The following is a 22,271-nucleotide window of genomic DNA, read 5'->3' on the forward strand; positions in this document are numbered from 1 at the left end:
TTCCCTAGCAATTAATATAATCTCAGTTAGTTCCTGAAATATAATGCCACTTGGTGGTATGGATACTGAAGTGAAAAGGAATTTTTGTCTGGAATACAATAACATCAAATTGTTTAAATCCAGCCCCTCCCCACTCCCCAAATCAAAGTCGAAACCACTGTCACAGTCATTATTATATAGTCAGTGTTTAACCCATAATTCAACAGCAGCTATTGATCTATCTTAGTGCAATCTTGCTTGATTGTACAATTTGGTCAAAAAAGCCTAAATATCAATGAAATGTAATCTCACAATAACTGATTTAAGCATTGCCTTAATTTTCAATTACTTTGTATTGAAAAACATGTTAATTAAAAGAAAGTCTGTTGCCTTTACCTCATTAAGGTAACTCTTCTATCTTGGCAACAAAGGTAAATGAAAAGCAGGCTTTATAAAAATGAAAATGTAATAGCTCTTCTTGACCAGATTAGTACTCATTTCTAGAAGCATGCAGATTGTCCTCTACTATAACCCCTTAATTACTCCTTGGGGCCATAAATATAACCAATCTTTAGAAGAGGGATGCAAATATACTGCCTTGAAAACAGAAAAAAATTATGTCACCCAGAGATTCTGAATGACAGTTAAATTATGGATTGTAAAAATGTAGCAGCCATGTGATTCAGTGAGGACAAGCAAGCACACTTACCATTTAGAAGATTCTACTTTGCTTCCCGGGTGTTTTTGTTTGTTCTTTTGTTCTATAATTGAAGCATTTTCTCTTTTAATTGGGAAAAGATTTGATAGAGTGACATTAAATGTTCCTTTCAGAACAGAATACCTTAAAAACGGACTGAGCTATGGATATTCAAACAAAAGAATAACATCTTAATTATATCATTCATAAACTTTGAAAAATTATTTTACATAAATCAATAATGGATTCATTAATGTAAATAACTTCTGTAACATACTAATGCTATTCATTAATATCTTACACATTTAGATTCTTAGGGTTAATATGTATAAATGTACTTTAAACTGTAAAAAAGTTACTAGTCATGAGGTTAACTAAAGTATGTTTAATAGTTTTCCCAAACATATTTGAGAGAGACCAAAATCTTTGGTGAAACCTTAACCATTTTTCAAAAAGAAACACAGTTTTTTGCATATATTAACATCAAATAATTTTATTCTCAAAACAAATTTTGCTTCTAATGAAAGTAGATATTTGATTCCCAAATGTGTCTTCTCTCAACATTTATCCTTTCAACAAATATTGATTAAATGCTTATCATCTGTCCAAAACTATCTTTAGTACTGTGAACATGCAGTAACAAAAGTTCATTTGTATTCCGCATTCACATACCAATGAAAATATTGAGAAGACAAAATTTGAAACTACTCTGAAAACTAGAAAACAAACAAAACCCCAGTGCCTAATTTTCAACTGCTGTGAGGAATGTCCACTGAATCTCTTGCTAAAAGGAGATGACTGATGGACAAAATTATGGAATTTCATTCAACCAATATGTATTGAGTGCCTCCTATATGACTGGTATCAGTCCTAACATAGCCCTATCAACACATATCCTTTTTTTTCATGCCCCCACCAAGAACACTGTGTAACAGGATATACAAAGAAGTTGGGTATTGAGATGCACAGCCGATAAGTACATATTTTTGAGAATACTGCATTCATAGATGTATATTGTTTCATTGTCTACATGTGATAGGATGAGAATTACAGATTTAGAACCAGTTTCATGAAAAAGGATACTTAATCTCAGTGAAATTTTAGACTCGTACACTTATAATATCTGTGATGTTTGGAAGGTTATCTCCTCTTTATGAACCTCAGTTCCCTAATTTTTCAAATAGAGACAATGTTATCCACCTATAAACTTTCTTGGCATTAATTGAATTAAATATAATTGAATTAAATATAGAAAGTAGTCTTTGTTCTTGAGAAGCAATATAGCTTAGTGATTAAAAGCATGGACTTTCTATGACCACACCCTTGCTATGTGCTTTCTTTGTGTCCTTAAGCAACTTACTTACTTACTCTCTGTGCTTTGTTTTTCACATTTGGAAAATGAGGATGATAAAATGATACCTATTTTGTAGTACTGTATTGGGGACCAAAGAAATTAATATGTTTAAAGCATATCAAGCCTGGCATATCAACACCATTATTTAAGTATCAAGTATTGTCACTATTATTATTATTACTTGTATAGTGTCCTCCCAAAAAGTAAATATTTGCATCAAGTTAGTTAAAAATAAATTTCTGATGCAAAGAGACAGAAAGATATCGTGTGTAAGTGGATTGGAAGAATTACTATTGTTAAAATGTCCATACAACCTAAAGCAATCTACATATTTAATGCAATCTCTATCAAAATACCCATGACATTTTTCACAGAACTAGAAAACATATCCAAAAATTGATATAGAACCACAAAAGACACTGAATAGCCAAAGCAATTTTGAGAAAAAAGAACAAAGCTGGAGTTACCACACTCCCTGACTTCAGACTATACTACAAAGCTACAGTAATCAAAACAGTATGGTACTGGCACAAAAAGAGACACATAGATCAATGGAACAGAATAGAGAGCCCCAAAAATAAACCCACACACTATGGTCAATCTATGACAAAGGAGGAAGGAATAGACAATGGGGAAAAGTCAGTCTCTTCAATAAGTGGTGCTGGGAAAACAGGACAGCTACATATAAAAGAATGAAATTAGAACACTCTCTAACAACACCATGTACAAAAATAAACTCAAAATGGATTAAAGGCCTAAATGTAAAATGGGATAGTATAAAACTACTAGAAGAAAACATAGGCAGAACACTGTGACATAAATCATAGCAATATTTTTTTTGGATCTGTCTCTTAAGGCAAAGGAAGCAAAAGAAAAAAGGAACAAATGGGACCTTAATGAACCTTAAAAGAAATGGGACAATCTGAAACTTAAAAGCTTTTTCACAACAAAGGAAACCATCAACAAAATGAAAAGACAACCTATGGAATGGGAGAAAATATTTGCAAATGATGGACCAACAAGGGGTTAATATCCCAAATATAAAAACAGCTCACACAACTCAATATCAAAAACAAAAACAAAAAACTCAATCAAAAAATGGACAGAAGACCTGAGCAAACATTCCTCCAAAGAAGATACACATATGGCTAACAGAAACATGAAAATGTGCTCAGTATTGCTAATTATTAGAGAAATGCAAATCAAAACAACAATGAAATATCACCTCATGCCTGTCAGAATGGTTATCATCAAAAAGTCTACAAATAACAAATGTTGGCCAGGATGTGGAGAAAGGGGAACCCTAGAAAACCATAGGTGGGAATGTAAATTGGAGCAGCCACTAAGGAAAACAGTATGAAGGTTCCTCAAAAAACTAAAATTAGAACTACTGTATGATCCAGCAATTCCACTCCTGGGTATATATCCAAAGAAAATGAAAACACTAATTTGAAAAGATGCATGCACCCCAGTGTTCATAGGAACATTATTTACAATATCCAAGATATGAAAGCGGCCTAAGTGTCCATCAACAGATGAATGGATAAAGAAGATGTGGTATATATATACAATGTAATACTACTCAGCCATAAAAAAAGAATGAAATAATGCCATTTGCAGCAACATGGATGGACCTAGAGATTATAATACTAAGTGGAATAAGTCACACAAAGACAAATATCATATGATATCACTTATATGTGGAATCTAAAAAAAAGACACAAATGAATTTATTTACAAAACAGAACAATGAACCAACGTTCATAGAATTACTCCCAAAAATATACTCATAATCCAAATTTTTCATGGTTTAAAAAAGGAAAACTGGGTAAATTCCATTTATTCCGCCTTCCTCTCATTTATCCCACAAGTGGATATCAAGTGCTTACAATATACCAGGCACTGTACTAGGGTCTAATGATAAAATTGTCAAGAAATAAGATAAAATTTCAGGCCTTGTGAAATCCACTACCAATAATCAGATAATCATAAAATAAATGTAAAATCAAACAGTGATAAGAACACTTAAGAAGAGGTACAAATTGGAAGATTTGACCAAGGAAGTGCAATCATTGGCTTCATTAAGGAAGTGATGTTTGAACTGAAGTCTGAAGGAAGGATAGAGCTTAGCTAGGCAATGGTGATGGGGGGATTGAGGGAGGTACTCCAGCCTCAGAGATCAATATAAGCAAAGACTCTGTAGCATGTTCTAGTAACTGAAAGAAGACCAGTGGGCCTGGAGTGGAATAAAGAAACAGAGGCATCACAAGGGATGATGCTTTGGAGGAAAGTAAGCCAAGTTAAGGAGTCTTTATGATGAACTTGACTAGAGACCATTGAGGTTTATTAAAAATAGGGTGAGAGATGATTTTCTGATTTACTTTTTAGAAAGATCATTCATTACTACATTTTGCATTAATGTTTTTATTATGAAAACATTAAATAGCATGTGTGTATTATCTAATTACTGAAATAATTGTGTATCATCAATTTCAATGGGAATTATTTATTTTTGTTTATTTTCTTAAATGAGAATTACTCAGCAAGAAGTTTTTCAGGTTACAGTTATCTTCTGGAAGCAGGGAAGACTATAGTCTGAAGCTCAGAGGAGAAGAATGGGTTAAAGATGAAAATTTGCAGATTGTCTGCAAATAGACTATGGAGAGATCACAGTACAAGAGAAGGACCCAGGGTCAAATTTATGAAACCAAATTCATGGCCATGTATGGGAAAGGAGGCTATAAAATACAAAAATGGAGCAGGTAGAGAGGCAGAAGGAATAGCAGAGAGTAGTATGTCAGTGAAGCCAAGAGAAGAGAGTGTACCAAGATTTCAGTACTGCTGAGAAGTCTAATAATAAGTGGACTGAAAAACATTCTTCATTTTGAAACAAAAGGAGTATACTAATTAACTTAGTTGAGGTAAGCTAAAGTGAATATAAGCCAGACTGGAGGAAATTGAGAAGAGGAGAAGAAAGTACAGCATTACTGAGAAACTTTTTCAAGAACTTAGGTTCAAAGATAGAAAAGAGGAAGAAATAACCAGAGGTAAATGAAGCATCTGGAAATACTGGTTTATAATTTTAGTTTTATTTTTTTAACAGAGGAGATTTAAACTATTTAAAGATGAGAAATTACCCTGTTGATGAGAATAAGAGGGCATAACTGATAGTAAAATGTCCCAGAAAATATAGAAAGAGGATAAAATCCATAGCATAAGATATTTGGAGTTACTAGTATTAGAGAAAATGAGTGAGTTTCTATTGTAGCAGTTGGAAGGATTATGAGATAAAGCCAGATGTATATAAATTTATGAATTAAATAAAATGTAAATGAGAGACTTTCCATCTGATGTCTTTTTGTTGGTTTGTTTTTCTCTATAGCTGGCATCAAGTGTTCCTCCTCAAATTCCCACAGATATGGCCAAGGAAACATATGATTAGGTAAAACTCTGTTAATGAAAAACAGGGATGGAACATCTATCTGCTGAAATTTTCAAACAATTACAGGTAGATATAATAGTGATGGGAATGGACTGAAGGAGATTTAGAGGGCTGATTCAGGCTTCCTATCCCCCATCCTCAACCTACTTCCAAGTAGAAATATTCACTTAAGGAAGCTGAAATTTTGTCATTCTCAATCTAGAGATAATTAAGTAGTGTAATATCATTGAGATTAAAATACTGGAGTCTACTGACTCCAGTATTCAAATTCAAATTTTTTTGAATTATTTATTTTTAATTTTTATTGAAATATAGTTGATTTACAATGTGTTTCAGATGTACAGCAAAGTGATTCATATATATATTCTTTTTTTATATTCTCTTCCATTATAGGTTATTATAAGATATTCAATATAATTAACTATTAAATATAGTTCCCTGTGCTATACAGTAGGTCCTTGTTGGTTATCTATATTATATAGAGTAGTGTGTATATTTTAATTCCAAACTCCTAATTTATCCCTCCCCCCTCCCCTTTGGTAACCATAAGTTTGTTTTTCACATCTGTGAGTCTATTTCTATTTTGTAAATAAGTTCATTTGTATCACTTTTTTTAGATTCCACATGTAAGTGATAGCATATGATATTTGTCTTTCTCTGTCTGGCTTACTTAGCTTAGTATGATAATCTCTAGGTCTATCCATGTTGCTGTAAATGGCATTATTTCATTTTTTTAAGGCTAATATTCCATTTTATATATAATAGTCATATATATGTGTGTGTGTGTGTGTGTATATATACACACACACATACCACATCTTCTTTATCCATTCATATGTTGATGGACATTTAGGTTGCTTCCATGTCTTGGCTACTGTAAATAGTGCTGCAATGAACACTGGGTGCATGTATCTTTTCAAATTACGGTTTTGTCTAGATCTATACCCAGGAGTGGGATTGCAGGATCATATGGAAGCTCTATTTTTAGTTTTTTAAGGAACCTTCATATTTTTCTTTATAGTGGCTGTACCAGTGTACATCCCCACCAACAGTTTCTTTTTCTCCACACCCTCTCCAGCATTTATTATTTGTAGATTTTTTGATGTTGGTCCTTCTGATCCCTGTGAGGTGATAACTCATTGTAATTTTGATTTGCATTTCTCTAATAAATAACAATGTTGAGCATCTTTTCATGTGCCTCTTGCCCATCTATATGTCTTCTTTGGAGAAATGACTTTTTAGATCTTCTGCCAGTTTTTGATTACGTTGTTTGCTTTTTTAATATTGAGCTATATGAGCTATTTGTATATTTTGGAGATTAATTCCTGGTCAGTTGCATCATTTGCAAATATTTTCTTCCATGATATATGTTGTCTTTTTTTCTGTTTATGGTTTCCTCTGCTGTGCAAAAGCTTTTAAGTTTAATTAGGTCCCATTTGTTTATTTTTGTTTTTATTTTTATTACTCTAGGAGGTAGATCCAAAAAGATATTGCTGCAATGAATGTCAAGGAGTGTTCAGCCTGTGTTTTCCTCTAGGAGTTTTATAGTATCTGGTCTTATACTTAGGTCTTCAATCCATTTTCAGTTTATTTTTGTGTATGGTATTAGAGAATGTTCTAATTCCATTCTTTTACATGTATCTGCCCAGTTGGCCCAGCAACATTTATGGAAGAGACTATCTTTTCTCCATTGTATGTTCTTGCCTCCTTTGTCACAGATTAATTGACCATATGTGCATGGGTTTAATTCTGGGCTTTCTATCCTGTTCCATGGATCAATATTTTTGTTTTTGTGCCAGCACCAAACTGTTTTGATTACTGAAGCTTTGTAGTATAGTCTGCAGTCAGGCAGCCTGATTCCTCCATCTTTATTTTTCTTAAGTTTGCTATTGCCTATTCAGGGTCTTTTGTGTTTCCATACAAATTAAAAAATTTTTTGTTCTAGATCTGTGAACAATGCCATTGGTAATTTGATAGGAATTGCACTGAATCTGTAGATTATCCTGGGTAGTATGGTCACTTTTAACAGTATTGAGTCTTCCAATCCAAGAACATGGTATATCTTTCCATTTGTTTGTGTCATCTTCAATTTCTTTCATCAGCATCTTACAGTTTTTGAAGTACAGGTCTTTTGCCTCCTTAAGTAGATATATTCCTAGGTATTTTATTATTTTCATGCAATGGTAAATGTGATTGTTTCCTTAATTTCTCTTTCTGATCTTCCATTGTTAATGTATAGAAATGCAACAGATTCTGTGTATTAATTTTGTATCCTGCAACTTTACTGAATTCATTGATGAGCTCTAGTAGTTTTCTGGTAGCATCTTTAGGATTTTCTGTGTATAATATCATGCCATCTACAAACAGTGACAGTTTTACTTCTTCTTTTCCAATTTGGATTCCTTTACTTTCTTTTTCTTCTCTGATTGCTGTGGCTAGGACTTGCAAATCTATGCTGAATAAAACTGGAGAGAGCATATAGCCTTGTCTTCTTCTTGATCTCAGAGGAAATGCCTTCAGCTTTTCATTGTTAAGTATGATGTTAGCTGCGTGTCTGTCAAAAATGGGCTTTATTATGTTGAGGTTAAGTTCCCTCTATGCCCACTTTCTGGAGAGTTTTTTATCATAAATTGATGTTGAATTTTATCCAAAGCTTTTTATGCATCCATTGAGATGATCATATGGTTTTTATTCTTCAATTTGTTAAGGTGGTGTATCATAATGATTGATTTGCAGACATTGAAAAATATTTGCAGCCCTAGCATAAATCTCACTTGATCATGGTGTATGATCCTTTGAATGTATTGTTGGATTTGGTTTGCTACTATTTCGTTGAAGATTTTTTCATCTATGTTCATCAGTGATATTGGCCTGTAATTTCCTTTTTTGTGGTATCTTTGGTTTTTGTATCACAGTGATGGTAGCCTCATAGAATGAGTTTGGAAGTGTTCCTTCCCTTGCAATGTTTTGGAATAGTTTCAGAAGTATAGATGTTAGCTCTTCTCTAAATGTTTGATAGAATGATAGAATTCACCTGTGAAGCCATCTGGTCCTGGACTTTTGTTTGTTGGAAGTTTTTTAATCATAGTTTCAATTTCAGTACTTGTGATTGGCCTGTTCATATTTTCCATTTCTTCTTGGTTCCATCTTGGAGATTGTATCTTTCTAAGAAATGGACAAATTCTTCTAGGTTGTCCATTTTATTTGTCATATAGTTGCTTGTAGTAGTCTTTTATGATCCTTTGTATTTCTGTGGTGTCCCTTATAACTTCTTTTTCATTTCTAATTGTATTGATTTGGACCCTCTCCCCTTTTTTCTTGATTAGTCTAGCTAAAGGTTTATCAATTTTGTTTATTTTTCAAAGAACCAGGTTTTAGTTTCATTGATTTTTTCTATTGTTTTTTAAGTCTCTATTTCATTTATTTCTGCTCTGATCTTTATGATTCCTTTCCTTCTAACTTTGGGTTTTGTTTGTTCTTCTTTCTCTAGTTGCTTTAGGTGTAAGGTTAGGTTGTTTATATGAGATGTTCCTTGTTTCTGGATATAAGTTTATATTGCTATAACCTTCCCTCTTAGAACTGCTTTTGTTCCATCCCATAGGTTTTGGATCATTGTGTCTTCATTTTCTTTGGTCTCTGGGTATTTTTTGATTTCCTCTTTGATTTCTTCAGTGATCCATTGGTTGTTTAGCAGCATATTATTTAGCCTCCACGTGTTTGTGCTTTTTGCAGTTTTTTGTTGTAGTTGATTTCTAATCTCATTGTGATCAGAAAAGATGCTCTATATGATTTCAATTTTCTTAGATTTACCGAGGCTTGCTTTGTGGCCCAGCATGTGATCTATCTTGGAGAATGTTCCATGGGCACCTGAAAAGAATGTGTATTCTGCTGCTTTCAGATGGAATGCTCTTTAAAAATCAATTAAATAGCAATTAAGTCTATCTGGTCTAATGTGTCATTTAAGGCCTGTGTTTCCTTCTGATTTTCTGTCTGGATGATCTGTCCATTGATGAAAGTGGGGTGTTAATGTCCCCCACTATTATTGGGTTACTGTCAACTTCTTCTTTTATGTCTCTTAACATTTACCTTGTATATCAAGGTGCTCCTATGTTGGGTGCATATATATTTATGATTGTTATATATTCTTGAGTTGATCCTTTTGTTATTATGTAGTATTCTTCTTTATCTCTTATAACAGTCTTTATTTTAAAGTCTATTTAAAGTCTGATTTTCCCATCCCCTCACTTTATGTCTGTATGTGTCTCTAGATCGGAAGTGGGTCTCTTGTAGAGAGCATATATATGAGTCTTGTTTTTGTATCCATTAAGCCAGTCTATGTCTTTTGGTTGGATCATTTAATCCATTTACATTTAAGGTAATTATCAGTATGTTCTTATTTCCATTTTGTTAATTGTTTTGGATATGTTTTTGTACGTCTTTTTTCCTACTTTCTCTTTTGTTCTCTTCTCTCATGATTTAATGACTTTCTTTAGTGTTGTGTTTGGATTTCATTTTTTTGTGTGTGTATATCTATTGTAGATTTCTGGTTTGTGGTTACCATGAGGTTTTGTTATAGCAGTCTATATATGTATGTGTGTGTGTGTGTGTATATATATATATATATATATATATATACACACACACACACACACATGATTGTTTTAAGTTGCTGATTGCTTTATTTCAAATGCATTTCAAGTATCCTCCATTTATACTCTTCTCCTCTCACAATTATTGGTTTAGATATCATATTTGTGTGTGGATGATTTCCTACCTTTACTGTATGTTTGCCTTTACTGACTGGTGAGCTTTCCCATTCACAATTTTCTTGTTTCTAATTGTGCCCTTTCCTTTTCTGCATAGAGAAGTTCCTTTAGCATTTGTTGTAAAGCTGATTTGGTGGTTCTAAATTCTCTGAGCTTCTGCTTATCTGTAAAGCTTTTGATTTCTCCATCAAATCTGAAGGAGAGCTTGCTGGGTAGAGTATTCTTGGTTGTACATTTTTCCCTTTCATCACTTTAAGTATATCCTGCAACTACCTTCTTACTGGCAGATCTTCTGCTGAAAAATCAGCTGATAACCTTATGGGGGTTCCTTTGTGTATTATTTGTTGCTATTCCCTCATTGCTTTTAATATTTTCTCTTTATCTATAATTTTTGTCAATCTGATTACTGTGTCTTGGTGGGTAATCTCTCTGCTTCCTGGACTTGGGTGACTGCTTCCTTTCCCATGTTAGGGAGGTTTTCAGCTATTATGTCTTCAAACATTTCCTCAGGATCTTTCTCTCTCTCTTGTCCTTCTGAGACCCCTATAATGTGAATGTTGGTACATTTGACATCGTCTGAGAGGTCTCTTAAACTGTCCTTGTTTATTTTCATTCTTTTTTCCTTTTTCTTTTTTTTTTTATTAACACCCTCAGGTCTTTCTTTGCATGAGCTGCTGTCAAATGGATCCCCCAGCTCTGTAACACTTAAATTGATTTTTTAAAAGCCCAAATGGAGATTACAAATGATTTTTTTCTGCTTTATAACAAATTTAATCAGTTATACATATGTTCCCATATCAACTCCCTTTGGCGTCTCCCTCCCACCCTCCCTATCCCACCCCTCCAGGCTGTCACAAAGCACTGAGCTGATCTCTCTGTGCTATGCGGCTGCTTCCCACTAGCTATCTACCTTACGTTTGTTAGTGTATATATGTCCATGCCTCTCTTTTGCTTTGTCACAGCTTACCCTTCCCCCTCCCCATATCCTCAAAGCCTTTCTCTAGTAGGTCTGTGTCTTTATTCCTGTCTTACCCCTATGTTCTTCATGACATTTTTTTTTTCTTAAATTCCATATATATGTGTCAGCATACAGTATTTGACTTTCTCTTTCTGACTTACTTCACTCTGTATGACAGACTGTAGGTCGATACACCTCGTTACAAATAGCTCAATTTCATTTATTTTTATGGCTGAGTAATATTCCATTGTATATGTGTGCCACATCTTCTTTATCCATTCATCCGATGATGGACACTTAGGTTGTTTCCATCTCCGGGCTATTGTAAATAGGGCTGATATGAACATTTTGGTACATGATTCTTTTTGAATTATGGTTTTCTCAGGGTATATGCCCAGAAGTGGGATTGCTGGGTCATATGGTAGTTCTATTTGTAGTTTTTAAAGGAACCTCCATACCGTTCTCCATAGCGGCTGTACCAATTCACATTCCCACCAGCAGTGCAAGAGTGTTCCCTTTTTCCACACCCTCTCCAGCATTTATTGTTTCTAGATTTTTTGATGATGGCCATTCTGACTGGTGTGAGATGATATCTCATTGTAGTTTTGATTTGCATTTCTCTAATGAGTAAAGATGTTGAGCATCCTTTCATGTGTTTGTTGGCAGTCTGTATATCTTTTGTGGAGAAATGTCTATTTAGGTCTTCTGCCCATTTTTGGATTGGGTTGTTTGTTTTTTTTGTTATTGAGCTAAATGAGCTGCTTATAAATTTTGGAGATTAATCCTTTGTCAGTTGCTTCATTTGCAAATATTTTCTCCCATTCTGAGGGTTGTCTTTTGGTCTTGTTTATGGTTTCCTTTGCTGTGCAAAAGCTTTGAAGTTTCATTAGGTCCCATTTGTTTATCTTTGTTTTTATTTCCATTTCTCTAGGAGGTGGGTCCAAAAGGATCTTGCTGTGATTTATGTTATACAGTGTTCTGCCTATGTTTTCCTCTAAGAGTTTGATGGTGTCTGGCCTTACATTTAGGTCTTTAATCCATTTTGAGCTTATTTTTGTGTATGGTATTAGGGAATGATCTAATCTCAAACTTTTACATGTCCCTGTCCAGTTTTCCCAGCACCAGTTATTGAAGAGGCTGTCCTTTCTCCACTGTACATTCCTGCCTCCTTTATCAAAGATAAGGTGACCATATGTGCGTGGGTTTATCTCTGGGCTTTCTATCCTGTTCCATTGATCTATCTTTCTGTTTTTGTGCCAGTACCATACTTTCTTGATTACTGTAGCTTTGTAGTATAGTCTGAAGTTAGGGAGCCTGATTCCTCCAGCTCCATTTTTCGTTCTCAAGATTGCTTTGGCTATTCGGGGTCTTTTGTGTTTCCATACAAATTGTGAAATTTTTTGTTCTAGTTCTGTGAAAAATGCCAGTGGTAGTTTGATAGGGATTGCATTGAATCTGTAGATTGCTTTGGGTAGTAGAGTCATTTTCACAATGTTGATTCTTCCAATCCAAGAACATGGTACATCTCTCCATCTATTTGTATCATCTTTAATTTCTTTCATCAGTGTCTTATAATTTTCTGCATACAGGTCTTTTGTCTCCTTAGGTAGGTTTATTCCTAGATATTTTATTCTTTTTGTTGCAATGGTAAATGGGAGTGTTACCTTGATTTCACTTTCAGATTTTTCATCATTAGTATATAGGAATGCCAGAGATTTCTGTGCATTAATTTTGTATCCTGCTACTTTGCCAAATTCATGGATTAGCTCTTGTAGTTTTCTGGTAGCATCTTTAGGATTCTCTATGTATAGTATCATGTCATCTGCAAAGAGTGACAGCTTTACTTCTTCTTTTCCAATTTGGATTCCTTTTATTTCCTTTTCTTCTCTGATTGCTGTGGCTAAAACTTCCAAAACTATGTTGAATAAGAGTGGTGAGAGTGGGCAGCCTTGTCTTGTTCCTGATCTTAGTGGAAATGGTTTCAGTTTTTCACCATTGAGGACGATGCTGGCTGTGGGTTTGTCATATATGGCCTTTATTATGTTGAGGAAAGTTCCCTCTATGCCTACTTTCTGCAGGGTTTTGATCATAAATGGGTGTTGAATTTTGTAAAAAGCTTTCTCTGCATCTGTTGAGATGATCATATGGTTTTTCTCCTTCAATTTGTTAATATGGTGTATCACGTTGATTGATTTGCGTATATTGAAGAATCCTTGCATTCCTGGAATAAACCCCACTTGATCATGGTGTATGATCCTTTTAATGTGCTGTTGGATTCTGTTTGCTAGTATTTTGTTGAGGATTTTTGCATCTATGTTCATCAGTGATATTGGCCTGTAGTTTTCTTTCTTTGTGACATCCTTGTCTGGTTTTGGTATCAAGGTGATGGTGGCCTTGTAGAATGAGTTTGGGACTGTTCCTCCCTCTGCTATATTTTGGAAGAGTTTGAGAAGGATAGGTGTTAGCTCTTCTCTAAATGCTTGATAGAATTCGCCTGTGAAGCCATCTGGTCCTGGGCTTTTGTTTGTTGGAAGATTTTTAATCACAGTTTCAATTTCAGTGCTTGTGATTGGTCTGTTCATATTTTCTATTTCTTCCTGATTCAGTCTTGGCAGGTTGTGCATTTCTAAGAATTTGTCCATTTCTTCCAGGTTGTCCATTTTATTGGCATAGAGTTGCTTGTAGTAATCTCTCAAGATCTTTTGTATTTCTGCAGTGTCAGTTGTTACTTCTCCTTTTTCATTTCTAATTCTATTGATTTGAGTCTTCTCCCTTTTTTTCTTGATGAGTCTGGCTAATGGTTTTTCAATTTTGTTTATCTTCTCAAAGAACCAGCTTTTAGTTTTATTGATCTTTGCTATCATTTCCTTCATTTCTTTTTCATTTATTTCTGATCTGATTTTTATGATTTCTTTCCTTCTGCTAACTTTGGGGTGTTTTTGTTCTTCTTTCTCTAATTGCTTTAGGTGCAAGGTTAGGTTGTTTATTCGAGATGTTTCCTGTTTCTTAAGGTAGGATTGTATTGCTATAAACTTCCCTCTTAGAACTGCTTTTGCTGCATCCCATAGGTTTTGGGTCGTCGGGTCCATTGTCATTTGTTTCTAGGTATTTTTTAATTTCTTTTTTCAATTTTTCAGTGATCACTTCGTTATTAAGTAGTGTATTCTTTAGCCTCCATGTGTTTGTATTTTTTACAGATCGTTTCCTGTAATTGATATCTAGTCTCATAGCATTGTGGTCAGAAAAGATACTTGATACAGTTTAAATTTTCTTAAATTTACCAAGGCTTGATTTGTGACCCAAGATATGATCTATCCTGGAGAATGTTCCATGAGCACTTGAGAAAAATGTGTATTCTGTAGTTTTTGGATGGAATGTCCTATAAATATCAATTAAGTCCATCTTGTTTAATGTATCTTTTAAAGCTTGTGTTTCCTTATTTATTTTCATTTTGGATGATCTCTCCATTGGTGAAAGTGGGGTGTTAAAGTCCCCTACTATGATTGTGTTACTGTCGATTTCTCCTTTTATGGCTGTTAGTATTTGCCTTATGTATTGAGGTGCTCGTATGTTAGGTGCATAAATATTTACAATTGTTATATCTTCTTCTTGGATCGATCCCTTGATCATTATGTAGTGTCCTTCTTTGTCTCTTCTAGTAGTCTTTATTTTAAAGTCTATTTTGTCTGATATGAGAATTGCTACTCCAGCTTTCTTTTGGTTTCCATTTGCATGGAATATCTTTTTCCATCCCCTTACTTTCAATCTGTATGTGGGTCTCTTGTAGACAGCATATATATGGGTCTTGTTTTTGTATCCATTCAGCCAATCTGTGTCTTTTGGTGGGAGCATTTAGTCCATTTACATTTAAGGTAATTATTGATATGTATGTTCCTATTCCCATTTTCTTAATTGTTTTGGGTTCGTTATTGTAGGTCTTTTCCTTCTGTTGTGTTTCTTGCCTAGAGAAGTTCCTTTAGCATTTGTTGTAAAGCTGGTTTGGTGGTGCTGAACTCTCTCAGCTTCTGCTTGACTGTAAACGTTTTAATTTCTCCATCAAATCTGAATGAGATCCTTGCTAGGTAGAGTAATCTTGGTTGCAGGTTTTACTCCTTCATCACTTTAATTATGTCCTGCCACTCCCTTCTGGCTTGTAGAGTTTTTGCTGAGAGATCAGCTGTTATCCTGATGGGGATTCCCTTGTGTGTTATTTGTTGTTTTTCCCTTGCTGCTTTTAATATGATTTGTGTTTAATTTTTGACAGTTTGATTAATATGTGTCTTGGTGTATTTCTCCTTGGATTTATTCTGTATGGGACTCTCTGTGCCTCCTGGACTTGATTAACTATTTCCTTTCCCATATTAGGGAAGTTTTCAACTATAATCTCTTCAAATATTTTCTCAGTCCCTTTCTTTTTCTCTTTTTCTTCTGGAACCCCTATAATTCGAATGTTGGTGCATTTAATGTTGTCCCAGAGGTCTCTGAGACTGTCCTCTATTCTTTTCATTCTTTTTTCTTTATTTTGCTCTGGATCAGTTATTACCACTATTTTATCTTCCACCTCACTTATCCGTTCTTCTGCCTCAGTTATTCTGCTATTGATCCCATCTAGAGTATTTTTCATTTCATTTATTGTGTTTTTAATCGATGCTTGATTCATCTTTAGTTCTTCTAGGTCCTTGTTAACTGTTTCTTGCATTTTGTCTATTCTATTTCCAAGATTTTGGATCTCGGAAATAGAATCGTGGATCATCTTTACTATCATTATTCTGAATTCTTTTTCAGGTAGACTGCCTATTACCTCTTCATTTGTTAGGTCTGGTGGGTTTTTATCTTGCTCCTTCTCCTGCTGTGTGTTTTTCTCTCTTCTCATTTTGCTTATCTTACTGTGTTTGGGGTCTCCTTTTTGCAGGCTGCAGGTTCGTAGTTCCCGTTGTTTTTGGTGTCTGTCCCCAGTGGCTAAGGTTGGTTTAGTGGGTTGTGTAGGCTTCCTGGTGGAGGGGACTAGTGCCTGTGTTCTGGTGGATGAGGCTGGATCTTATCATTCTGGTGGGCAGATCCACGTCTGGTGGTGTGTTTTCGGGTGTCTGTGGACTTTTTATGATTTTAGGCAGCCTCTCTGCTAATGAGTGGCATTGTGTTCCTGTCTTGCTAGTTGTTTGGCATAGGGTGTCCAGCACTGTAGCTTGCTGGTCGTTGAGTGAAGCTGGGTGCTGGTGTTGAGATGGAGATCTCTGGAAGATTTTCGCCGTTTGATATTATGTGGAGCTGGGAGGTCTCCTGTGGACCAGTGTCCTAAAGTCGGCTCTCCCACCTCAGAGGCACAGCACTGACTCCTGGCTCCTCAATTTGGAATGATTTGTTGTCTATTCATGTATTCCACAGATGCAGGGTACATCAAGTTGATTGTGGAGCTTTAATCCGCTGCTTCTGAGGCTGCTGGGAGAGGTTTCCCTTTCTTTGTTCTCACAGCTCCTGGGTCTCAGCTTTGGATTTGGCCCCGCCTCTGCGTGTATGTCGCCGGAGGGCGTCTGTTCTTTGCTCAGACAGGACAGGGTTAAAGGAGCAGCCGCTTCGGGGACTCTGGCTCACTCAGGCTGGGGGGAGGGAGGGGCACGGAGTGCGGGGCGAGCCTGCAGCGGCAGAGGCCGGCTCGACGTTGCACCAGCCTGAGGCGCGCCGTGCATTCTCCCAGGGAAGCCGTCCCTGGATCCCGGGACCCCTGCAGTGGCGGGCTGCACAGGCTCCCCGGAAAGGGGGCGTGGACAGTGACCTGCGCTCGCACACAGGCCTCTTGGCAGCGGCAGCAGCAGCCCCAGCGTCCCACACCCATCTCTGGGCTCCGCGCTTTCAGCCGCGGCTCGTGCCCTTCTGTGGAGCTCCTTTAAGCAGAGCTGTTAATCCCCTCTCCTCGTGCACCAGGAAACCAAGAGGGAAGAAAAAGTCTCTTGCCTCTTCGGCAGCTCCAGAGTTTTCCTGGACTCCCTCCCGGCTAGCTGTGGCGCACTAGCCCCCTTCAGGCTGAGTTCTCGCTGCTAGCCCCAGTCCTCTCCCTGTGCTCTGACCGAAGCCCGAGCCTCAGCTTCCAGCGCCGCCCACCCCGGCGGGTGAGCAGACAAGCCTCTCGGGCTGGTGAGTGCCGGTCAGCACCGATCCTCTGTGCGGGAATCTCTCCGCTTTGCCCTACCCAGGTACGTGGGGAGTGTCTTGCCTTTTGGGAGGTCTGAGGTCTTCTGCCAGCGTTCAGTAGGTGTTCTGCAGGAGTTGTTCCCATTCTGTTTTCTTTACTGTTCCATAGTGATTTCCACCACTCTGTCTTGCAGCTCACTTATTTGTTCTTCTGCCTCACTTATTCTGCTACTTATTCCTTCTACTGCATTTTTCATTTCAATTATTATGTTCTTCAAGTGTTTGGTTGTTCTTTATTTTTTCTAATTCTTTGTTAAAAACTTCTTGTAACCTCTCACTCTGTGCATCCATTCTTTTCCTGAGTTCTTGGATCATCTTTACAATCATTACTCTGAACTCTTTCTTGGGTAGATAGCCTATCTCTATGCCACTTAGTTATTCTTCTGGGGTTTTATCCTGTCTTTTCATCTGGAACATGTTCCTCTGCCATCTCATTTTGTCTAAACTTCTATTTGTATTTTTATGTATGTGGAAGGTTTAGTTATGTTTCTTTACCTTGGAGAAGTTGCCCTCTATAGGGGATGTCCTATGTGTCCCAGCGGTACACCACCCTCTTTTCATCCAGTGGCCAGGGAGCAGCTGGTCCAAGGGTAGGTTCTGTCCTATGTTTGTGGACTCAGTTCCACAGGATGTGGGACTTTATATTTCTTGCTTCTGGTCCCTGCCACTGATGGGTGGAGTTGAGTCTTGGCCCTAAGCTGGGCAGGGCCATGCAAAGGGGCAGTTCTAGAGGTTGCTGTGGGCTCCAGAAGTCTTTAGGCAGCCTCTCTGTCTGAGTGGGACTGTTTTCCTGCCCTGCTGGTTGTTTGGCCTGAGGCAACCCAGCACTGGAACCTAAGGCTGTTGGTTGGGCCAGGCCTTGGTGCTAATGTCCCAAGCAAGATGTCAGCCTTCAGATGAGTACTCCCCGATATATTTACCACCAGCTTTTATATCCCAAGAGAGGGTCATAGCTGCCCCCCACCTCAGCATGAGACCCTTCAAGACCAGCAGGTAGGTCTGGCCCAGCCTCCTGTAAAGTCACTGCTTTTGCCCTGGGTCCCAGTTCACATGGAGATCTTGTGTGTGTCCTCCAAGAGTGGTGTCTCTTTTCCCCCCCATCCTGTGGAGCTGCTGTGATCAGGACCCACTGGCCTTCAAAGCCAAATGCTCTTGGGGCTATCCTCCTGTTGCCAGACCCCCAGGCTGGAGAGCCTGATGTGGAGCTCAGAATCCTCACTCCTATGGGAGAACTTTTGCAATATAATTATTCTCCAGTTTCTGGGTTGCCCACCCAGTGATTATGGGATTTGATTATATCATGAGTATGCCCCTCCTACCATCTTGTTGTGATTTCTTCTTTGTCTTTGAATGTAGAATATCTTTTTTGGTAGGTTCCAGTCTTTTTTTATTGTTATTCAGCAGTTAGTTGTGATTTTGGTGTTCTCATGGGAGGAGGTGAGCTCAAGGTCTTCTACTCTGCCATCTGGTCTTCTCTCCTCTGGAGTCAGTATAGTTTTGTGAGGACCCTAGTTTCAGTCATGACACAGCACACGAAATGAACTTAGACATTATCACGGTCAACTTTGTTTCTGACAATAGGAGCCAGACAAAGCTGAGACACTAGCATGTATGAATTTGGGCAGTGGAGATATATAAGTGGAGTGGAGGTATGTCAGGCTTTATCTAGAGCAGAGGAAAGAAATGAAACTCTTCTAGTGGCTATTCATTGCACCAGTTCTCTCTCTATACCTTTCCCCAAAGTCTTCTGGAACTGAAAGGGTCTGAAATTGAAGGTCCATCTGAGAAAGATTTGAAGAGACGTGGGAGATAGTACCAGACATTATAAAATAATATAAATCTATAATACTTAAAACAGTATGGCTCAAGCCCCAAGACAGGTGGTAAATTCGGTGGAAAAGTAACCTGCTAGGCTTAAGATAAACATATTCATTTAGCAAATGGTAAAATTGGCATTTCAAGTCAACAGGAAAAGGATGTACTCAAAGGTCATGGGTACTGGAATAATGAGATTTGTAAATGACTATAAATAGTATCTTCACATTGTGGGCTCAGGCAAATATAAATATTTAAATTTTTTTTAAATGGAACATTAGAATAAATAGAAGAAAACACAAATGTATATCAGGTCTAGGATTTTATTTTAGGAAATCATCCTGATTCTTCACAAATTGGTTTATGAGATGATATTTATTGTATTGTTTTATATAATAAGTATGCTGATAGTCTTTTAAATGTTCTAGAAAGAACTTCTGATAATGTTTTATAAATTAGTCCCAATATAGCAAAAATAGAATGGTCATTTTATAAAATTAGTTATATGATTCTAAAAGGCTACTGTTCTTTATTTAAAAAACATCCAAATTCAAGAGTTACTATACCTTACATTTGACAAAGTAATCAAGATATTGTGGTACTGGTGAAAGAACAGACAAAAATAAATGGAACAGAATAAAAAGCCCAGAAAAAGATCCACACAACTATAGTCACTTGATCTTTTTTTTTTTTTTTTTGGGGTGTACGCGGGCCTCTCACTGTTGTGGCCTCTCCCGTTGTGGAGCACAGGTTCCGGACATGCAGACTCAGCAGCCATGGCTCACGGGCCCAGCCACTCCATGGTATGTGGGATCTTCCCGGACTGGGGCATGAACCCATGTCCCCTGCATCGGCAGGCGGACTCTCAACCAGTGCGCCACCAGGGAAACCCTAGTCAACTGATCTTTGACAGAGGAACAAAGCCAATACAACAGAGCAAAGACTGTCTTTTCAACAGTTTTGGAACAACTTGACATCCATATGCACACAAAAAGGATCTAAACACAGACCTTACACCCTTCAGAAAAATTATCCAAATTGACCTAAATGTAAAATGCAAAACTATAAAGCTCCTAGAGGATAACACAGTAGAAAAACGAGATGAACTTGTGTTTGGTGATGACTTTTTAGGTACACCATCAAAGGCATAACCCATAAAAGAAATAATTGATTAATTGGCCTTCATTAAAATTGAAAACTTCTGTTCTGCCAACAATACTGTCAAGAAAATGAAAAGGCAAACCACAGACTGGGAGAAAATATTTGCAAAAGACATATCTTATAAAGAACCATTATCTAAAACATACAAAGAACTCTTAAAACTGAACAATCTGATTTTAAAATGGGCAAAAGATCTAAACAGACATCTCAGCAAAGAAGATATACACATAGCAAATAAGCATATGAAAAGATGCTCAGCACCATATGTCACTAGAGAATTACAAATTAAACCAACAAGATACCACTACACATCTATTAGAATGGCCAAAATCCCAAACAGTGACAACACCAAATACTGGTGAGGATGTAGAACAAGAACTCATTCATTGCTGATCAGAATGTAATATGGTACGTCTACTTTAGAATAGTTTGGTGGCTTCTTACGAAACTAAACTTATTCTTACTATACAGTCCACATGAATTGTATTTACCCAAATGAGTTAAAAACTTCTGTCTACAAAACACCTCCACACAGATGTTTATAGCAGTTTTATTCATAACTGCCAAAACATGGAAGCAACAAATATAAGCTTCAGTAGATGAATGGATAAATACACTGTGGTACACCCAGACAACAAGATTTGATTCAGGTCTAAAAAAAAATGGGTTATCAAGCCATAAAACCTATTGAGGAAACTTAAATGCATATTACTAAGTGAAAGAAGACAAAAGACTTCATACTGTATGGTTCCAACTATGACATTCTGAAAAGGCAAAACTATGGAAACAGTCAAAAGATGAGAGGTTACCCAGTGTTATTGGTGTGGGAAGGATTAATAGTTGGAACACAAAGGATTTTTAGAATAGGAAAACTATTCTGTACGATACTAGAATGCTGGATACATGTTTCTTTTTAATTGAAGTAGAGTTGATATACAATGTTTTGTTAATTTCTGCTGTATAGCAAAGTGATTCACATATATATACATATATATGTATATATATATATACTTTACCATTATGGTTTATCACAGGATGTTGAATATACTTTGCTGTGCTATGCAGTAGGACCTTGTTGTTCATCCATTCTACATATAATAGTTTGCATCTGCTAACCCCAAACTGACTCCATCCCTCCCCTACCCCCACCTTGCAAACCACAAGTCTGTTCTCTATGTCTGTGAGTCTGTTTCTGTTTCATTTGTATCATATTTTAGATTCCACATATAAGTGATATCATATGGTATTTGTCTTTCTCTCTCTGGCTTACTTCACTTAGTATGATGAATTCCATCCATGTTGCTGCAAATGGCATTGTTTCATTCCTTTTTATGGCTGAATAGTATTCCATGTATATATGTAACATGGCTTCTTTATCCATTCCTCTGTCGATGGACTTTTATGTTGCTTCCATGTCTTGGCTATTGTGAATAGTGCTGCTATGAACATAGGGATGCATGTATCTTTTTGAATTATAGTTTTGTTGGGATATATGCTCAGGAGTGGGATTGCTGGACCATATGGTAACTCTGTTTTTAGTTTTGTGTGGAACCTCCATACTGTTTGCCATAGTGGCTGCACCAACTTACATCCCCACCAGCAATGTAGCAGGGTTCCCTTTTCTCCACATCCTGTCTAGCATTTGTTATTTTTAGACTTTTTAATAATGGCCATTCTGACCAGTTTGAGGTGGTAGCTCATTGTAGTTTGGATTTGCATTTCTCTAATAATTAGTGATGTTGAGTATCTTTTCATGTGCCTGTTGGCCATCTGCATGTCTTCTTTGGAGGTCTTCTGCCCAGTTTTTGAATGGGCTTTTTATTTTCTTGATGTTGAGTTGTATAAGCTGTTTATATATTTTGGAAATTAAGCCCTTGTCAGTCGCATCATTTGCAAATATTTTCTCCCAT

The 22,271-nt window shown here is 36.7% G+C and overlaps 1 protein-coding gene across 1 annotated transcript in view; it reads right to left on the reverse strand.

Moving 5' to 3' along the window:
• Positions 1 to 701: 701 nt before the first annotated feature.
• Positions 702 to 22,271, reverse strand: part of STPG2 (sperm tail PG-rich repeat containing 2) — a gene marked incomplete at its 3' end in the record, with an annotated part of 515,422 nt that continues 493,852 nt past the window's right edge. The window contains 1 exon segment of the mRNA XM_081215966.1: positions 702 to 740. Within this exon segment, the coding sequence (XP_081072092.1) occupies positions 702 to 740 (39 nt within the window).

This window comes from Mesoplodon bidens (assembly GCF_964165515.1).
Source record: "Mesoplodon bidens genome assembly, chromosome: 1".
In the NCBI taxonomy this organism is placed as follows: Eukaryota; Metazoa; Chordata; class Mammalia; order Artiodactyla; family Ziphiidae; genus Mesoplodon; species Mesoplodon bidens.